The sequence below is a fragment of the Mus pahari genome, chromosome 23, assembly GCF_900095145.1.
Source record: "Mus pahari chromosome 23, PAHARI_EIJ_v1.1, whole genome shotgun sequence".
Classification (NCBI taxonomy): Eukaryota; Metazoa; Chordata; class Mammalia; order Rodentia; family Muridae; genus Mus; species Mus pahari.
Window position 1 is genome coordinate 29,110,078 of NC_034612.1, and position 19,801 is coordinate 29,129,878.

Genomic DNA, 19,801 nt, shown 5'->3' on the forward strand with positions numbered 1-19,801 from the left:
CATACACATATACACACAATCATACACATACACACATATACACAATCACACACATATACACACATACACACACATGTACACACATACATACACCCATACTCACAATCACACACACACATAATTACACAATCACATACACACATACACACAATCACAATCACATACACACATACACACAATCACATGTACACACAATCACCACATATATACACAATCATGCACACATAAACACATACACACACATACACACATATATACACACACACACCCCACACCCACACCCCCCCCCACACACACACATTCTGTGCACAGCTGAGGCCACCGACCCTTCACTCCCAAAACAGGGAACAGGCAAAGTCTTTTTTTTTTTTCATTATTTAAAGAAATATCTTTTAAAAGAAATCTTAGTTTCACTTCCATACATGGAAATGGGTCTCACCACCCATAAATGAAAAGTGACACAAGCAATTGGAGACAGGTGCAGAGGACTGCATTGCAGACACGCCTGGGCCCATGGGAACAGGGACAGTCACGCACATGAGGACACACATGGCCACAGGGACACACACCTATGCATGTGGAGATGTGCATGCACACGGGAATCAGCACCCACAAGAGAATGCAGACACACACATGGACCCTTTGGGGCTTATCCACACAAGCTGCTCCCAGGCTATGAACGGAGAGTAGTCCATTCCCTACAGGAATAAGACCTGCCCACTCCAGAGACCCCAGAAACAGCTCCTGCTGGGAGCGGGGAGATGAACCCATGAGTAATGGGGAGGAAGATGGATGTCCTCAGTGTCATGAGGCCTGTCCCATTCTGGGGATTCAGGCCTGGCCTGCAGCTGCTGTGTGCACACATCGGTCATCGGCTTCTGCATGGACGGCAAGACAGTACTACTTGCACCCTGGAACACACAGGCACAGACAGAGCCTGGAGGTGGCCTCAGCCTGGGGAAAACATTCCAGAGACCTGGCTTTATTTCTGAGACAGGATCTTGTCGTGTAGTCCAGGCTACCCTCAAGCTTTTAATACTCCTGTTGCAGCTTCACAGGGCCTAGGACTCCAGGGTGTCTGCCATGTTCAGCCTCCCAAACAGCCCAGCCTGGCCAAGATTGACACTCAGCTTCTAAGTGTGCTTGCTTTGGTTGTTTTGGCTTGAGTTTTGGTTTATGAGACAAGGTCCACTATGTTGATGATTCATTCTGTAGACCAGGCTGGCCTAAAACTTCCAGCCTTCCTGTTACAGCCTCCCAGGTTCTGGACTAACAGACAAGCCACAACATCTAGTTTAAACATCTAAGGTTCCCCCGCCCCGTGGAGATTGAACTCACAACCCTGCACATATAGAATTGCAGTACAGTGATCGCCACAATTAACAGCCTCCCAGGTGGAAGTTGCTTCCAATTGCAGGTCCCCCACCCCACCCTCACTCCATGCAAAGCCAGCCTGCTGCCCCTCCCCCCACCATGTGATTTTTTTTTTCCCCCTGGAGCTCCTGCTGGTTGAGTAGCCTCTCCTACATTAAGGAGCCTGGGCTCTCATCTGCGAAGGTGCCCTGTGCTGCCCTCCCCTCATGCCTCGCTCTGCTGCCTGTCTGTAACAAGGCTGGCTATAGTCTGTCCTTTTGACAACTGAGCAAACACACCAGCCCGGTGGGCGGCAGGGTCAGCTTTTGTGCCAGTGTTTAATGGCTCATCCGTGAGGTCTGGGCTGTGGCGGAGGCACGGCCCAGCAGCTCCAGTGGGAAAACAGACATTAACTTGGATTCCGGCGCCGAGGCTGCTCTCAGGATGGGGACAGGTGCCAGCGAGGGCCTGGGGACCATAGCTCGAGGCAGTCAAATTTTGTGTGAGAGGGTCCTCTTCTGCAGAGCCAGTCTCTGTCACAAATATCCCAAGGCTGGGTTTGTCCAGCAGGTGTATAAACAGTGGCTCTAACGAAGCCCCAGGACTCCAGGGCATGTAGACATGGCATTCAGGGGTCAAGACAATGGTGGGGGCCTCAGAGTGAGATGGTGTGTGGGTAGCACCTCACCATTTGCTAAGCGGGCTGCACACCAGCCCTGCACACAGACAGCCTCAGGAAAACTCAGCCAAGAAGAAGGAAAGGCAGTGTACTAGCCTAGCCCTGGGTAGCTACTTCCTGGGGGTGGGCATGAGCCTGTGAGCTCCATCTGTGGAGCCCAGGGCCTTGCCTCTTGGGCAAGGCCTAGTGTTTGCTTCTGAACACATATCCCAGCTCATCCTCAGACCATCCAGCTCCCTGTATGCACAACTCTTCCTGAACAACGGTTCCTAGCACAGCTGACCCCACTGGTCAGTGGCTCCATCAGTGGCTCCATCCCTGCTGACCTCCACCAAAGCTCCCACACCCTGGCCGACATCATCAGTGGCCTTTATCTTCTCTGACCTCCCCACTTTGATGGCCCACTGTCCTTGTGAACAATGCCCCGCCCCTGCTATCCTCCCCCATAGATGGACCCATCCTATGGATGTGAATGGATGGACCCCTCTTGATGACTTTTCCATAGATGGAAACCCCCTTTGTTGATCTCCCCTGTCTAGGCTGACATACCCAATAACCCCTGCCATCCAGAAGTCACGGAGCCCAGGGATTCTGGGCTCACCTCTACCCACCATAGTCCACACCCCACCCCACCCCATCTGACTTTCTTCCACCCCTGCCCAACAAACAGAGAGCTCACAGGTCACCTTCCATCTATTCATTGCAGCCTTTGAGGGTCCCCCCAGAGGGTGCTGCCACAACTATCTTTTCCCCTTCATATCCCTGGAACCCTTCTCCTCAACCAGCCATGGCGTCTTGAGCCCTGTAGTCACCTTGACCAAGTGAGTCCCAAGACGTGGATGCCATTTATACACCCTTACAGATTAAATAGACCTTCTCCCACTCCTGCTTTGAACCCAGGAGATCCTGCTCCAAGGATGCAAGCTTGTTCTCCAAATGCAGCTGGGAGGGGCGTGTACAGGTAGGCCTTTGATTTGACACAGCCTAGAACTAAGGTCCCACACCTATGAGTCTAGAGTACATCAGGTGCCTGGTAGGTACAGCTTTGTGTCTCTGTCATACTAGTTTTCTTTGCTAGAGATGAGGGCACTGGCAAGTCCTCCCCAGGGAGCCTTTCCAACCTGGCATGTCTCCTGCCAGATGGGAGAAACTCAAATGGAGCCCTGTGGGGATCTGGCTGTTCACTCAGAGATCTATAGCCACGCCAATGCCCAGATCTCAGCTCTTCCAGCCCCAGGGGAGATCTACCAGCTTCTCCAGATTGCAGCCCAGTGTGCTGTGTGTGTGTTCACAGGAGTGTATATGATGTGTATGCAAGAGCACACAGGCATGAACTGTGTAAACATAGAGTGTGTGTGCTATGTGCACAAGTATGTGAGCTTCTATGTGATACTGTGTATTTGGGTAGTGTGCATACAAGTGTGCATGCAATACAGGTATGCACTGTGTGAATGAGTGTGCATGAGAGAGTTCCTGCTGTTCTGTGGATGAATACAGGCACTGGGCTCATATATGCTTGCATGTGTTGGTGTGTTAAGTGTGCATGTGATTGTGTGTGTGCTGTTTGTGAAAGAGTGTGCATGCATGTGTGTATTGTGTATGTGTGTGGGCTATGTGCATGTGATTGTGTGCTGAGTGAATGGATCCACATGTATAAGTGTGTTGTGCACAGGGGTGTACAGACAAGTTTGTGCAAGTGATTATGTGTTGGGTCTCTATGTGATTTGTACTGTGTGTGTGTGTATGTGCTGTGTTAGCATGGTGCACATGCTTTCTGCATGTGTGTGAGACTGTGTGTGCACATGAGTACTGTCTGTCTGAGTACTAGACATGTTTCTTGCTTGATTGATTGCTATGGAGTCTTGCAATATTGATAAGACTTGTCTTAAACTACTGGGCTCAAGCACTTCTCTTGCCTCAACCTCCCCAATAGCTGGGACATCTGACAGACATGTAACTGCCATACCCTGTGGGAGTCAACACCACCAAATTGTTCTTGTAGATATGTTTAAAATGTGAGCTTGTTTTGATTTATATTTTATCACTGGGACTCCAACTATATGTGACCAGCCTCATACCCTCGAGATCCTATTCTGGCCTCCCTACATTCTCTCTGCTTGGCAGTGCCCAGCCCCATCAGGCTGCCGGGCAAAGGCTCAACTCCTGTTGTCTCTGCCCTGACTGGACCCAGCCCATTTCCTGGGGGTGTAGAGGTTACCCTCTGCTATTGACGGCCATTCCTCATTTGAAGTCTTTGAGCTGAGTCCCAGAGAGCACTGGGGCTGTAGATAAGCAATGGCCAGTGCATGGGAGTGTTGGGAGAGAAGCTGAGGTTAGAGGTCAGGAGACAGCTCTGTGTAGCTTCCCAAGATGAGCCCAGCATAGTCATGCTTTCTGGTGTTCCAAGGCCCATACAGAGGGCAGCAGAGGGGCCAAAGGGCTGTGTGGGCAGCCATGGGATGCAATGGTTCGAGGCTCCACAGACTGACTTGTCCAGACTGGCTTATCTAGACTGGCTTTGTGCATCTGTTTGGGTTTCCCAGCAAAACATGTATCCTCATAGCAACCACTTCTGCACAGTGTTTAAGGCGCCTCTGAGGAGCCAGAAGTCTCAGCTGGGTAATCCCGGACTGTGGAAGCCAGCAGATACATTCCACATCTGTCTCGCTGGGGACACATGTGGCTGGCAGGCCAAGGATGATGGGAAATTGGATCCCAACGTCTGCAATGGACAGCCTGGGATGTGGGGGCTGCTGTGGCTCTGGAGAAGGTGAAGGACTGGTGGTGATGCCTGTGACAATGGTCTGGGAAGGAATGTTCCCAGTTGCTGTTTTCTTGTCCTTCTTTATCGCTACAAGGTCTCATGTAGCCCAGGCTGGCCTTAAACTGGATATGTAGCCAAGAATGACACTGGACTTTTAATCCTCCTGCCTACACCTCTAAAGCACTGGGATCCCATGAATGTGCTCTAACACCCAGTTTATGTGGTGCTAGGGATGGAACCCAGAAGTGTGTGCAGGCTAGGCGGAACCCAGAAGTGCGTGCAGGCTAGGCGGAACCCAGAAGTGTGTGCAGGCTAGGCGGAACCCAGAAGTGTGTGCAGGCTAGGCGGAACCCAGAAGTGTGTGCAGGCTAGGCAAGCACTTTTTTTTTAACTGTTAGATAGGGGCTCCCTCTTAGAGAACAGCCCGCTACAGAGGCTCTGAATCCTGCAAGAAATCTCTGGAACCAAAGGATAGTGTACATCTGGAAGGTCAGTTTATCCACTGTGAGCCATCATGGTATGGTCATCGCATCCAAAATGCATGCTTTCCTCCTTCCTTCCCTATGAGCTGTAGCGCCCAACATCCATCCACTAAGAGATGCAACCCAGGATGGAGCCTTGGCAAACAAGCCCTAGGAGTTCTTCCACATCAGGGTAAAGGGAACACCGAACCCTGCTGACTCAAAGGACCATGGTCCTCTGCGATCCTCTTGGTGGGCTCTGCTGTTAGGAGCTTCCCTGGCCTTCTGGATAAGGTCTGAGCACAGGGCACTCGTGATCACCAAGTGGTGCCAGCACGATGAAGCCAGACTTCCTGGGAATCCTGACAGCTCGTCACAGTGAGTCCAGCCAACGAGCTGGAAAACACTAGTGAATGAGATCACCCAGTGCCAGACACACAGGGTGAGAATACTGCCCAACCCCTGAGAAGGCCCCCACACCTTGGAATCAACAGGCACGGGGGGGGGTGTGTTCTGAGCCCCGATTGGCTCTTGAGAGTTCCTTCCAGTCCAGCACAGAGGCAAATTCAGCGCTGCTAGCAAATACTGGGTTTGCAGTCTCAAACCCCCATGACATTGCGATTCCTCTGAAGTGGGGGGTCAAAAGCCCCCCCGCAGCCCTAAGGTAGGATAAAAAGGTTGCATCTGTGCTAAGGATGGATGTTCCCCCAGCCCAGGCTTGGTTAGGGCAGAGCAACTAGCTGACAGCCACACCCAACATGTCCCCCAAGACAGGGACAGATGTAAAGCCTTTAGGTTTCAGATGGGTGTTCAGAGGCCCCCTTGGGAGTCTAAGGCAATGGATAACCCCTGTTGACTCACGAGAGGAGTTTGGGTCATTCAGGCAACATGCACTGCTGTCACATGTAGCATACATATAATGTACATGGCACATGTACCCAACAACAATCTTACAGCAACATGCACTTCCAACCCCATGTGCTCTCCATGCCGGATGCACGCAACAATATTTACATCCAACATTGGAGTGAGGGACCATTCCACATCCTTCTCAAGCGTCCTCTGCTCAGCCTCTCTACTATGTGGTCCAGTATCAGGAGCTCCAACACAACTGTACTAATGCTTGGGCCATCTCAGAAACATCTACTTGAACCCACCTGTCATCTGGAGATGACCTTTTGCCTTTCTGACTGTCTTGCTTCCACCATGATCCTTTGTTCAACTTATTGTTATACATGACCCTGTGTGATTTTTTTTTTTGGGGGGGGGGAGGCAAGTATCACACATTCTAATGGCCACCTCAAATCCTGAATAAAACTACCTGAAAGACCCTGGCTAGCAGACCTTCAACAACTGCCTGAGACCAGGGACTAAGACCCTCACTCCCCAGATCTAGTTCCTGCCTGCACGTCTGAGACATCCTGGCCTCCCGGCATACAGTGTTCTTTCCAAAACCCTGCCCTACCTCCCTTGTGTCTCTACAATGTCTGGCTCCCTTAGAACCTCGTCCAGAAGAAGGGTTGCCTGGCGTTTGCCTAAAGCCAGGGGAGCTAACTCCAGAGAGATATCTGAAGCATGGCTCTGCACAGCTCCTGCAGGCCCCTAAACCTTCTCCAGGAACAGTTCCCAGAGAGAGGAACATAGGAACCAACTGAATGACATTAAAGACAGCTCAAGGAGCCATGAGTATAGAGGTAACACTGAGTAAGGACAGTCAGTTTGAGGCATAAACACACCCTGGGGAGCCATGGTGCCTGACGCAGTAGGGCCAGCACTGTTCTAGACTAACCCTGAGTTAGTCTACACTGCATTCAGGTACCCCCAGGGACATGCAGTGATTGTCTGGCCTTCCTTCTTCCTGCAAAGGTGATCTCTACACCCCAGCAGGGAGGCAGGCACTCTGAAGTTAGGGCTGTGTTCCCAGACCTGGGGGCAGCTGAGAAATGTGTTGTTTTGCAGTCGCTTCAACACTGTGGACATTCATAAAATTAATTTGCTAAGCGAGGAGATAAATCCAATGCCGTGTTCCCATGGCAACACCTCCCATGCTGCCCAATTTCAGTCTTGAGATTTTATGGGAAGCCATCCTTCCTGGTCCAGCTGCTTCCCTGACCACTCAGTCAGGGCCCAGGAATGGGGCAGCAGGCGGGGTGGGGGTGGGGGCAGCTTGAATTGAGGAATGCGGGTCTGGAATCTGAGCTGCTGAGAAGTCACTTCTCCCACCCAGCTCCTGTCCGGCTCCTCTTGGGTTTTCCTGGAGAGCTGTGGGAGACCTTGGATCCAGATGAGGTCATCCTTGCCTGCAGGTCCTGGCAGGCCCAGCCCAGCCCAGGCCTGGGGTACCCCCTACTAGGAGGCCAGCCAAAGCTGTGTCCTGCCAAACACAGGGCCCAGACCCAGCAGAGGCCCTGTCCTATCTCAAGGGCTCCTGGCCCAGGGTTGCTCACCCCAGGGGAACAGAGGCAGGAAGGTGACACAGTAGGGAGTGAGCTCAGACAGTAGCAGGGACCCTGCACCACCCGTTTTGTGACTTCCACCTATGTGTCCTAGGCGCCTGGCTCCCACCGGTGGGTGTGCCTGCAGGAGGCATGCCCAGCTTCTGCCCTGTCTGCCGAGTGTTTTCTAGAAGCTCTGAGGATCAGGTGAGGCAGGCAACTTCCCATCCTCCTCAGGATACAGCCCCTTGTGAATACAGCAAGGAGAAACAGGGTGCAGCCCTGCAGACACCTCCACGAGGCACATAAGCCGGCTCCAACCCCTTAATCAGCCTGTGGTAGTGTGGTAGTGAGGCTCCCAGGAGCCAATGGTATTAATCCCCTTCTGGATGTCCCCCGAAAGTGATGTGGAAATGAGTTCCAGAAACAATCACAACTTGTTGGCGTAGCAGGAGCCAGGCATACACAGGCAGCCAGTATGACATCCTATAGCTCTCAGAGCACTGGGGCTCAGGGACAGGTAGATACCCTTCCATGGGGGGTGGGGTGGGGGCAGGGGACAGCGACAGCGATGTGAGCTTCATCCGTCGCTAGGCTTCCCAGAACAGTGTCCTCCTCAAGCTGACAAGGACATAGTTTACAAAACAAGTTCAGTAAATCCACACTAGGACAGTGTGGTAACTACCACATGAGACAAGGAGAGGAGTGAAGACATAGCAGCTGAGTGAGCGCGCCTGCCCACATCCCACAGGGAGTTGGGCTTCACCCTCCATGCACATCTGCCTTAGATGTGGCCAAAGCCTCCCCCAAGCCCTGTGAATAAGCTGCACAGTCCCCTGTAGTGCAGTCTGGTCCCTGTGGACTTGGGGTCTGTGGGTTAACTTTCCAGATTCAGCTGATCACAGGGGAAGAAGGTATTAAAAAAAAAAAAAGCCACGTTGCCAAGGAGACCACTTCAAACACACTTTATAAGGTTGTGAAAAGTATCCCTTCCCCTGGGGTTGGGTTACATCCCAGAGGCCCAGACAATATGCTGTTCATGTGAATGAGGCCCAACCTCTCCCTCATCTCCAGTCAATGAAGGCTCAAGCGGATTGGTGTCAAGGCCACCCTGGGAAGCAGATGCCTTCTTAGAAACCTTTCTGCGTGGAGGAGACTGGGGGCTTATGAAGAAGGTGGTCCCAGGCCAGCCCCACTGCCTGAGATTCCCCCAAGGTAACTGGCAGTCGATGCACTGCGCACTGTCCCCAAACAGCAGAACCTTCTGGAGGATCAGGGGCACCCTGAGGTCAAATCTCACACCTTCACCAGAGAGGCGTGAAGAGAGGGGAGGGACTGTGAAATACACAAGGCAGAGCGGGGCGTGCCTGTTAGTCTAGCTCTCAGGGGGCCGAGACAGCAGACAGCTTCCAATTTAAGGTCAAACTTGTCTACAGAGTGAGGCTGCCTCAAAAAAGCCAAAGAGAGGATGGGTGAAATACCTTAGCTGACAGAGTGCTTCCTGTGCAAGCATGAGGACCTGAGTTTGATCCCCAGCACCACATAAAAAGTCAAGTGTCGTAGCATATCCTTGTAAGCCTAGGATTGGGGGAGTAGAGACAAGAGGGTCGCTGGGGCTGCCTGACTCCATTGGAGTTATTTTCCTCTCCCTTTCTTTCCCTCAGAGACAAAGCCACTCCACGTAGCCCGGGTTGGCCTAGAACCCCCAATCCTCCTGCTTCAGTCTCCCAAACAGTGGGATTATAGGTGTGTACCATCATGCCCAGTGTACCTTCACTTCTCAACCTGAAGATGGGCTCCTACAGACTCTGAGAAGAGCATCACACAGAGCCCTTAGCCATGGCCACTCACAGAACGATGCACAAGAGAGGACCTTCAGAACTGTAGGCAGGGGAAGAGGCAGGAAACACTGGAGGGGAAGGTGACAATGCTCTCTGGAAACTCAGTACAGCTCCCACTAGGATGTCAGCCATCATCCCAGTCCTTGGAGCCTGAGAACTAACCTTCTGCCGGATGTCTCGTCACATAGATGTCCCTGACATGATTGCACCTTTCTTTCTAAAATGGTCAGGGATGGCCTCTTGGGTTAGAGGTCTGTGTGGAGCCAACCCCACCAACACACACACACACACACACACACACACACACACACAGTAGTTCAAAGGCTCTAGCCTTGGCCTGCACACAGGTCTGAATCTTGGACATTGAGGTGCTGGGATGGAGGAAGTGGGTTCATTCCGGTTTTGACCAGAACAACCATTTGCTTTACCCATGCTTCTAACCATCACTCCTCTCTACATTTATTATTACATTCATGCATTTGTGTGTGTGTGTGTTAATGGGTACATGGGTGTATGTGTGTATTGTGTATGTGTGTATGTTTGTTTATATATGTGTGTTTGTTTGAGTATATGTGTATGCTTGTAAGTGTATGTGCATGTTTGTGTCTGTGTGTATTTGTATATGTGTATGCTTATGAGTGTATGTGTATGTTTGTGTTTGTATGTATATGTTATGTATATGTGTACATTTATGTGTATGTCTGTATGTATGTGCTTGTGAATATATGTGTATGTTTATATCTGTGTGTGCATCTGTGTATGTGTATGTTTCTGTGTGTGTGTCTATGTGTATGTGCATGTTTCTGTGTATATGTTTGTTTATGTGTATGTGTGTGTTTGTGGGTGTATGTGCATACGTGCCTGTTTGTGTTTATATGTGTATATGCTATGCAATGCCATCATCACACCTGTTATCATTTTTAAGGAGACGCATTTGATCTCAACAACAGACAGCCCAGTAGCAGGGTGGGGGATGATGTGGAGGATGTGAGATGAAGTGGGGGTGCTAGGTAAAGGGAGCAGAGAATAAGCCAAAGCTGTGCTGGCTTCCGCTCAGGCTGCCCAGAGCCCATGGCATCAACGGCCAACCTAGGACTCACCTCTGTGATGATGTAGAAGTCATCCCCAGGCTCCCCCTGCACGACGATTTTCTCTCCATCTTCAAACTGCACAGGCTCCAGGGCATCAGCTACAGTCAGGCGTTCCCACTTCTCCAGGGATTCTGCAGGAAGGTACAAGGGGTCACAGGCCACACTTTGCTACCATGGAATCATCGGATGCTTTTTTAGGAAGATCCCTGAGGTGATCTGAGACTATGCTCCTCAGAGGTGACAGATACTGTGGTGGGGACCAAAACATGCTGAAATGCCAGATCTCTTTAGCACAGGGGCTGGCACCTCTCAACATTAGGTTCTATCCAAGATGTTCTCTGTATGTCAGCTGCTTGTGGTAGCACAGGTGTGCATCCCAGCTACTCAGGAGGTTAAGGCAGGAGTATTACACTCAAGGCACACCTAGGATAAAGAGTGCGTTCAAGAGACTGCACAACTTACAGAGATCTCTGCTTCAAAAGAAAAAGTAAAACGAAGTAAGTCTGAAGATGGAACTTAACAGTAGAGCACCTACCTAGAATCCCCCCAGTGAGGGGCTGGGGGCGTGGCTTAGTGGTAGAGTCCCTGCCTAGAATCCCCCAGTGAGGGGCTGGGGTGTGGCTCAGTGGCAGAGTCCCTGCCTAGAATCCCCCAGTGAGGGGCTGGGGGCATGGCTCAGTGGTAGAGCACATGCCTAGAATCCCCCAGTGAGGGGTTGGGGTGTGTTTCAGTGGTAGAGCCCCTACCTAGAATCCCCCAGTGAGGGGCTGGGGGCATGGCTCAGTGGTAGAGCACCTGCCTAGAATCCCCCAGTGAGGGGCTGGGGTGTGGCTCAGTGGTAGAGCCCCTGCCTAGAATCCCCCAGTGAGGGGTTGGGGTGTGGCTCAGTGGTAGAGCCCCTGCCTAGCTTATGCCAGGCCCTAGGTTCCATCCTCTGCACAAAAATATAAAATACATTTGACTCCTATTTAATTTTTTCTTGGGAGATGCACTTTGAAAACAGGACTGACTCTATGGTGTAAACAGTAGGTACTAAATATTGAGTCAATAGTCATTTAAAGAGAAATTACTTTCTCTCCAAAAGAGAAAGACTAAGTGTATGTGTGTGTGTGTGTGTGTGTGTGTTTTACAAACAATGGAATCACAGTCAAACTGTACAACTCCTGCATACTTTGGACAACTCAACAACTCAGGCAGGACTGCTCCACTCAGAAGCAGCCCCTCAAAGCAGAGCAAGGCCTGGGTGCTGAGTGTGTGTGTGTGTGTGTGTGTGTGTGTGTGTGTGTGTGTGTTTACTTAGGTGCACATGCATGTGGAAGTCCAAAGTTTCCATTGCTCTTCCTCTTTATTTAGTGAGTCAAGTTCTCTCAGTTGAATCCAGAACTCACGGATATGATTAGTCTCTCACTCACTAGGTTGCTCTGAGATCCCATCTCAAGTTTCAGAGAATTCAATTATAGGCAGGCTCCCACACCCACCTACCGTTTATGTGGGTGCTGGGTTCCAAAGTCTAGTCCTCCGGCTTGCATAGCAAGCATTTGAACTACTAGACATCTCCCCGGCTTCTTGGGATTTTCTTTGTTTTGTTTTGAGACAAGGCCTCAATATATGTTCCAGGTTGAGCTTGAATTTACAGTGTGCCAGTTAGCTTCAATTGTCAATGTAAATAATTAGACTAATCTAAGAAGAGAGTCTCAATGAGGAATTGTCTAGGTCAGGCGGGGACTATGTACCTGTCTGTTCGGATTGTCTTAATTGCCTTAATGAATGTTGGAAGGCCCAGCGTAAAGTGGGCGGCACCATTTCCTAGTTTTGTATATGGGACTGCGTAAGGGTAGAGAAGGCCAGCATGAACGCATCCATTCTCTCTCTGCCTTTGACTGTGGGTGTGATGTGACCAGCTGTCACAAGCTCCTGCCAATGTGACTTCTCTGTGAGAAGCTCTAGCCTAGAACCCTCTCTCCCCTAAACTGCTTTTTGTAAGGTATTTTTCACAGCAACAGAAATGAATCTAGGGCACACCCTGTGTAGCCATGGCTAGTCCCACAGCAATCCTCCTGCCTCAGCTTCTGGATGCTGGGATTGCAAGCTTGAGCCACCGTGACCAGCACTGATGTTCTGGCATCCAGAAGGGACACACTTGCTACTATTTTAGGAAAAAAAAAATCAGTTAATTCTGAGGCTGAGTTTACCTTTAAATGCTTATAAACACGCAGCAGGCCCCTGAATCCTGCACACAGTTTCCCTTTCCCGGCCCCCAGATAGGAAGAAAAACATAAGAAAGTGGGCATTTTCTGTGAGAAAACCATGGTCACCTTTTTAACTATATCCCCCTCTCTATTGCCTTGCTGCAAAAAGAACCCTTTCTGGCCTGCGCTTCAATATGTAGGCCAGCTGCTAAAAATAAAAATTTAAAAAGGCATTCATTTTAGATCAGGGTTAGCAGGGAAATGTGCCTCCTTTAAATCCCCTGCTGTGCCCACACTGCAAAAGGGTCACATTTCCAAGGGACCCTGGGCTTCAGGGAGCCCTGCTGGGAACAACTAAGTTCTGCTCCGCCAGAGCGGTGGGTCCTCTCTTTCTTCTTTTCCTCTGTCTCTCTTCTCACTTTCTCTCCTCCCCTCTTATTTACTGAGACACGGTCTCAATAGTAGCCAAGTCTGACTTTAGGACTTTCATAATCCTCCTGCCGCATCTTCCTGACGTACAGACTTACACTGCCACATGCGGCTTGCTGCAGCTTTCTTCAGAATGTCTTAGACCAGGCCTACTGGCTCGTGCCCATAATCTCTGCACTTGTGATCAGAGGGCTTTCGTGACGGCCTTGACTGTACAGTGAGTTCGAGGCCAGCTTGGACTGTGTGGCGGTTTGGTAAGAACGGCCCAAGAGGCTCATAGCTTTGAGTGCTTTCTCATTAAGAAATGGTGCTACTAGAAAGGGATGAGGCGGTGAGGCTTTGTTGGAGAAGGTGTGTTTTTGTTAGAGGAAGTGTGTCACTAGAAGTGGGCTTTGCAGTTTCAAAAGCCCAAACCAGTCCCAGTCTCTTTCTTCTGCCGCCTTCCAATCCAGATGCTATAGCTCTCAGCTTACATGTCTGCCTGCATGTCTGCCTGCATGTCTGCCTGCATGTCTGCCTGCATGTCTGCCTGCATGCCGCTATGCTATCCACCATGAGGTAAAGGACTAAACCTCTGAACTGCAAGCAAGTCCCAATTAAATGCTTCTTTTTCGGAGAGTCACCTTGGTCATGTGTGTCTCTTCACAGCAATGAAGCAATGCACATTATCCACTGTGGAATAAGGTCATTTTTGAGTGAAACTACAGTCTATGTCAGGAAGAAACAGGTGCAGAGTGACACAATGTTCATGTGGAACACTGTGTGCAATAGAGGCTGCAGTCAGGATGCTCATCTTCAGGTGAGGGGCGTGGCTCAGTGGCAGAGCCCCTGCCTAGAATCCCCAGTGAGGGGCTGGGGGCGTGGCTCAGTGGTAGAGCCCCTGCCTAGAATCCCCCAGTGAGGGGCTGGGGGCGTGGCTCAGTGGTAGAGNCCCTGCCTAGAATCCCCCAGTGAGGGGCTGGGGGCGTGGCTCAGTGGTAGAGCCCCTGCCTAGAATCCCCAGTGAGAGGCTAGGGTTAAGCAATGAAGTTCTTGCCTAGTATGTACAAGGCTTGGAGATCAGCAGCTCTCTCTCTCTCTCTCTCTCTCTCTCTCTCTCTCTCTCTCTCTCTCTCTCTCTTTCTCCTACATGTTTTTAAACACAGCCCGCCCCCCCACCAATAGCATTTAAATGTGCACCATTCCAAGGTTAGAAAACTAGATTTGCCACAGCATTATCTCCTAACAGCATAAATCTTAGGTGAAAACTGAAGTAACTGTAAAGGTGGCAGCCAGTATTTGGCACCAGAGTTTTAAATGAACCAAAACACATTTCAGAATATTTAAACCATGCACAGAGGCAGAGGCAGAGGCAGAGGCAGAGGCAGAGGCAGAGGCAGAGGCAGAGGCAGAGGCAGAGGCAGAGGCAGAGGCAGNCAGAGGCAGAGGCAGAGGCAGAGGCAGAGGCAGAGGCAGAGGCAGAGGCAGAGGCAGAGGCAGAGGCAGAGGCAGGGAGGGGCTTTGTAGTGACCTAGCTGAGGGGAGTGGATGGGGGAGTGGCTCCCTGTGGAGGATGAATCTCTCTCTGTTGGTGCAAAGATTAGGTTCCAAGTAAATGGTGGAGGGAGGTGGCGGGGGTGGGGGTTGGGGGTGGGCCGCACACCCTGCGGCTGGGCTTATTTCTCTGAGCCAGCTTCTTACAACACTGCAAATGGCTGGTTCTGTGTTGTGCGTGTCTCACCACAATGAATGAATCAGTACTGCAGCAGTTCATTAAGGGCAGGAAGGGGAGGCACCGTCACACAGCAACAGGACAAAGTGTATGAAGAACCTCTGTGTTTAAGAGGCACTGAGAGGAGCAGGTGCCAAACAGAGCCCTCCCTCTCCCTCATAATTCAGAACACCGTCATCTTCTCAAAGGTCCCTGAGCTACTCAGCTGTGCACATGAGCCCAGGGTGCATCTATAACCCACAAGTCTCTGCAGGCTCTGCGGAGGGAAGGTAAAGGTAGCTGTGGAGGGGCAGTGATGCCACTGAGGAGCCTTGCTCAAGGTGAGCCAAAAGGGAGGGGAAGACAGTGCATGACTCCAGCTAGGAAGACAAAGTACTAGCTTTCAGCTCCAAATCATGGAGCTGACACGGGGGCACCAAAGACAGCAAGAGCGATAAACAGCCATAGTGTAGGAGGGTCAGGGACACCCATGGTATGACATGCCACAGGTAGCAGGGTATGAGTATGCATCTGTGTAAAGGTCCACCGTGAATGCCTGCATATATGAACATGCACATGCATGAACGTGTGCCATAAATGTGTATGTACAATGAATGTGCACACATAGGAATGCATGTTACACTTGTGCCTACATTTCTGCATATACATGTGCATGTGTGCAAGTGTATGAGTGTAGGTGAGTGTGTGGTATGTGTGCATATATGTACCACCACTCCTGTGGGAGTCGTGCACATGTGTCTGTATTTGCACGGGAGCATGCATGTCCCAAACCTGTGTAATGCTAAGCAGAGGTGACCTGTCACCCCCACAGTGAGGAGGAGAGGTGAGCAGGCGCTCGCGGGAGGCAGCAGTCACTGACCCAGGATGGAGACTTTGCTGAGGAACTCCTCATACATCTTGCGTTTCCTCAGCGTGCTTCCCTGTGAAAGGAAAAAGCAGAACAAGGCCGGTGGGTCGCTGCTCTGAGCCTTTCCACGCTTGCAGACCCCTCTCAGCAGTTGCTCTCTTCAGAGGAAGCCCATTACCTGTACATATGAGAGCCTACGTCTCCTACTTCCTGCTCGTCACCTTCTGTGCCTTCTAAAGCATCCGGGGGTCCATCCCTGAGCAAGCCACCCCCTTCCCCCCAGTGAATGGAACCATGCTGTTTAAACTTTCCAAAGGTGGCTGTGCCCATGCCTGCCCTGCTCTTCCCAGGTAGAATCTAATGTGTCATGTCCCTGCCTCAGGTACCTGACTTGTATTTTAAGTATGCACCACTAAAACCTACTGTTACAAAGCCTCCCGGCAACCTCAGGTGTCTACAGCAATGGTGAGAGAGGCTTGTGCCCACTGCCTGGCCATTGATGAGAGGCCATAGATGTCCTAGACAAGTTTGCCCTGCCTCCGATTGCTGCAGCTGGGAACCTCTTATTCCCGAGGTCTACATCAATCTCAGGTACTGCAGCCCTGACTCGGCGTCTGCTGAGGAAGATATATATTGAAAGATGATCAGGAAAGGGAGATGGATCAGACATGAGGTACAGAACTGATACATGGAGGCCTGCAAATGGCTGAGGAGCGTGGCTCAGCCTCGTCTAAGAGACTGGCAATCTCAATCCTATGTGGGATGGCATTTAGAATATAAGCTTCCCTCCTGTGCTAAGCTCTAAGCACATCCGCACAGGTGCAGCAGCCCTAAGGGGAGCAGAAATGGAGAGACCAGTGCATTGCAGGCTCAGAGCTGAAGCATCAGGGGTTAGGGGTCAGGCCTGCTAGCCCTCCCTTGACACCACCCACGGACAGGGCTGTGCCTGCTCCTTGGCAGCAGGTTCAGCTGGGTGTGAAGACGTTCCTATCTCCGTCAGCCAGGCTCACTGCAGGCGGCTCTATCACACCCAAAATAAGGGTTGCAGCAGGAACCCCCTCTACTTGGGGTGTGGGGATAGCCCATGGACCCAAACTCAGAGCCATGAACTAAAGTCAGTCAGTGAAGCCCTGCTGAAGGGAAAAGGACGTTCAAGAGGACTGAATTGAAGGCATGTGGCAGTGAATGCCATTCCCCTGAAAGCTATGACAAAAATGTGAACGTTGGTGAAGTGAGGAGGAAGGGCCTTCGAGGCTCCAAGGCACACCGCAGCTTCCACAGGGCCAGACCATGGGGTTCCCCCTGGCTGTGCACAAGGTCAAGCTTCTTGCTTGCCTCAAGACACTCAATACTCCTGGCTCACTTCCTGTGCTCTCGGCAGCCAGAACACAGACATGGGCTTCCCACTCTCAGACTGTGAAACTTACCATGGGTACCACTTGAGCCCCACACCACAGTGGGGCAGAAGATAGAGAGCTATGTCTGCCCTCCCATGTCCTCCTAGGGTTTCACATAGAGGTCAGCCAGGCTAAGTTTCTGAGAGGATCGACACTTCAACTCAGGGGAACAAGGGTAAATCTGGATGCACTTCCACATCACTTGTCCTGGGAGAGTGAGATTTTTAAAAACCATTTATTGTAAGGACCTAGATTCAATAAATATCCCTACTTATGTTGATAGTGGTAATATCAGTGATGACGATGGTGGTGGTGATGATGGTGATGGTGAGATAGTGATGATGGTGGTCGTGGTGGTGATGGTGAATAGTGATGATGGTGGTGGTAGTAATGGTGCTATTGGTAATCATAATGGAGGTGATGATGGCGGTGGTAATGAAGTGGTGGTATTGATAATGATGATGTGGTAGTAATGATGAGATAGTGATGATGGTAGTAATGGTGATGGCTTTGATGGTAACGATAATGATGGTGATAGTGGTGATGGTGGTGGTGGTGGTAATGGTGATGATGACGGTGATGCTTTTGATGGTGATGATAATGATGGCAATGGTGGTGATGATGGTGATGAGGATGTTGAGGTGGGAATGATGCTATTGACAGTCATAATGGCAGTGATGGTAGTGGTGATGGTGGTGATTATAGTAATGGTGATGGTACTGATGGTAATGGTGTCAATGATAGTGATGCTGGTGGTGGTGACAGAGCTGCTGCTGTTAACTGACAGTGACAGTACAGATGGTGGTGTTGGTGACTATAGCAGTAAAGACAATGGTGTGAATCTTACTGAGTACCCCAGAGGAGGGCCCATCACTGCCCATGCTCTTGAAACAACCTTGGCCTCTGCAAGCTTAGAGTTCTGTCCATGATCTGGCCGCTCTCTAACTTGGGCCCCGTGTCTCCCTCTGTGACATCATACCACTGCTCAGATAAAGTTTGAAACCTGAGGTCAAAAGGTCCTTTGCTTCCTGTTCTGAAACAGGCAACCATCAGCCTGAGACAAGCCCCTAGTCATCAGAAATGGCATGGGTAGCTCTGCAGACAGGTACCCAGAGGCACCAGTCCCCTGTAGTCCAGCCACTCTCAGGGGTACTCTTCTCTCAGAAGATTCAAGAAGCATAGCTGAGACCTTGCCCCCCAACACTGCTTTAATGTCCCCCACAGCTCTGAGAGACCCTGTTATACCTCTACTGGATTGGAAACAGAGGCCCAACGGGTAATAGCCTGGTTCCTGTCTCATGAGTTGGGGACTGAAGTCACTTTCTTAAATAGAGCTTTCTATGTAGCTCAGGCTGGCTGCTAACATTAGAGATCTGCCTGCCTCTGTTTTCTGAGTGCAGAGATGAAAGGTGTGTACCACCACTCCCAGCTTCTTTTCTTTTCTTTGTTGAAGTATATAATCCTGTAGCCTACACTAGTCTCAAACTCACTATATAGTCCAGGCTAAACTAGAATCTGTGACTCTGCCTCAGCTTCCCAAACACCAGGATTACAAGCATGAGCTCCCTCAGCATGCCAAACTGCATTCTCCCCACTGTGGGGACAGAAGCTGTGTCCACAAAGCCACTGCCATGAGTTATACCTTGTGGTCAACCTCTATCCCCACCCTGGATTAGGGGAAATCACACAGCGTGCCCAGGCTTGGAGCTGGCCCAGAGCAGAGCTAAGGTGGTCCAGTCTGTTTGACGTCACAGATGCGTTATCACCACCCTCCCGTGCCCCGTCCTGTGTAGGCCCAGTAGCCAGCGGCAGCTGTGCTGAAACCTGCAGGAAGCTTTCAGACAGGCTTCAGTGCAGGGGGAGAGAGCTCAGTCCTGTATGGAGAGACATGTGCAGGAGGGCCTGGCTGTCATGCACATCTCCTCGCTGGGTGCCTGTCAGCTAATGGCAGAGACAGTTCGTTGTTCTATCTGCAGCCCAGTGCACTTTGGGATACTCGTGGTGTGATTTCCATGGAGACACAGGCAGATACCCACAGTCCAGTTAAAGAATGAGGAGCCAGAAGAGAAATCTAACCCCAACCAATCATGTACCAACAGTGGAAAGTGATGCCCGTGACATGGGCATCAGCAGCCACCAGGGCTCTTACCAGCTAATCCCTGCCATTCTGACCCGAGGACCCTAGAAAGCTGGGGTGGACAGCCCTGGAAGTTCACGCTTGAAGACCAAATACTCAGGTGTCTGAAGAGAAACCAGCCTTATATAACACTTGGGGATGATGAAGGAGCGGGACATGAAGGACACAGAGAAGGGGCTGGGCAAAGAACAGGGTCACGTGAGAACAGTACCACAGGACTCTGGAGAACAGGCTGAGGTAGAAGGTGTCATTTCCAAGATTCAGAGACTGTTAGGAGCAGTGGGTGGCTATGAGTTAGTGTTGGGGTGCACACAGAGCTTGGGGGGCAATCCACTGGCATGTACAACACTCCTTAACCAATGAGCCTGGGGGAAGCTGGAGGATGGCTTTGAGCTTGTGCTAGCAGTCAGAAAGCCTGGGCTCAGACCTCCATTCTCACTGGCCTCTTGAGCTCTGTCTGCTCAACT

The 19,801-nt window shown here is 50.9% G+C and overlaps 1 protein-coding gene across 4 annotated transcripts in view; it reads right to left on the bottom strand.

Annotated features, from left to right (window-relative positions):
* The window catches only part of Prkar1b (protein kinase cAMP-dependent type I regulatory subunit beta), a 140,746-nt gene that overhangs the window by 9,518 nt on the left and 111,427 nt on the right, over positions 1–19,801 (bottom strand). For all 4 annotated transcript variants that reach the window (XM_021186831.1, XM_029533623.1, XM_029533621.1 and 1 more), the window contains exons 8-9: positions 15,813–15,873; positions 10,634–10,755 (exon numbers count right to left, since the gene is read on the bottom strand). In XM_021186831.1, coding sequence (XP_021042490.1) covers positions 10,634–10,755; positions 15,813–15,873 — 183 coding nt within the window. The remainder of the gene's footprint in view (positions 1–10,633; positions 10,756–15,812; positions 15,874–19,801) is intronic.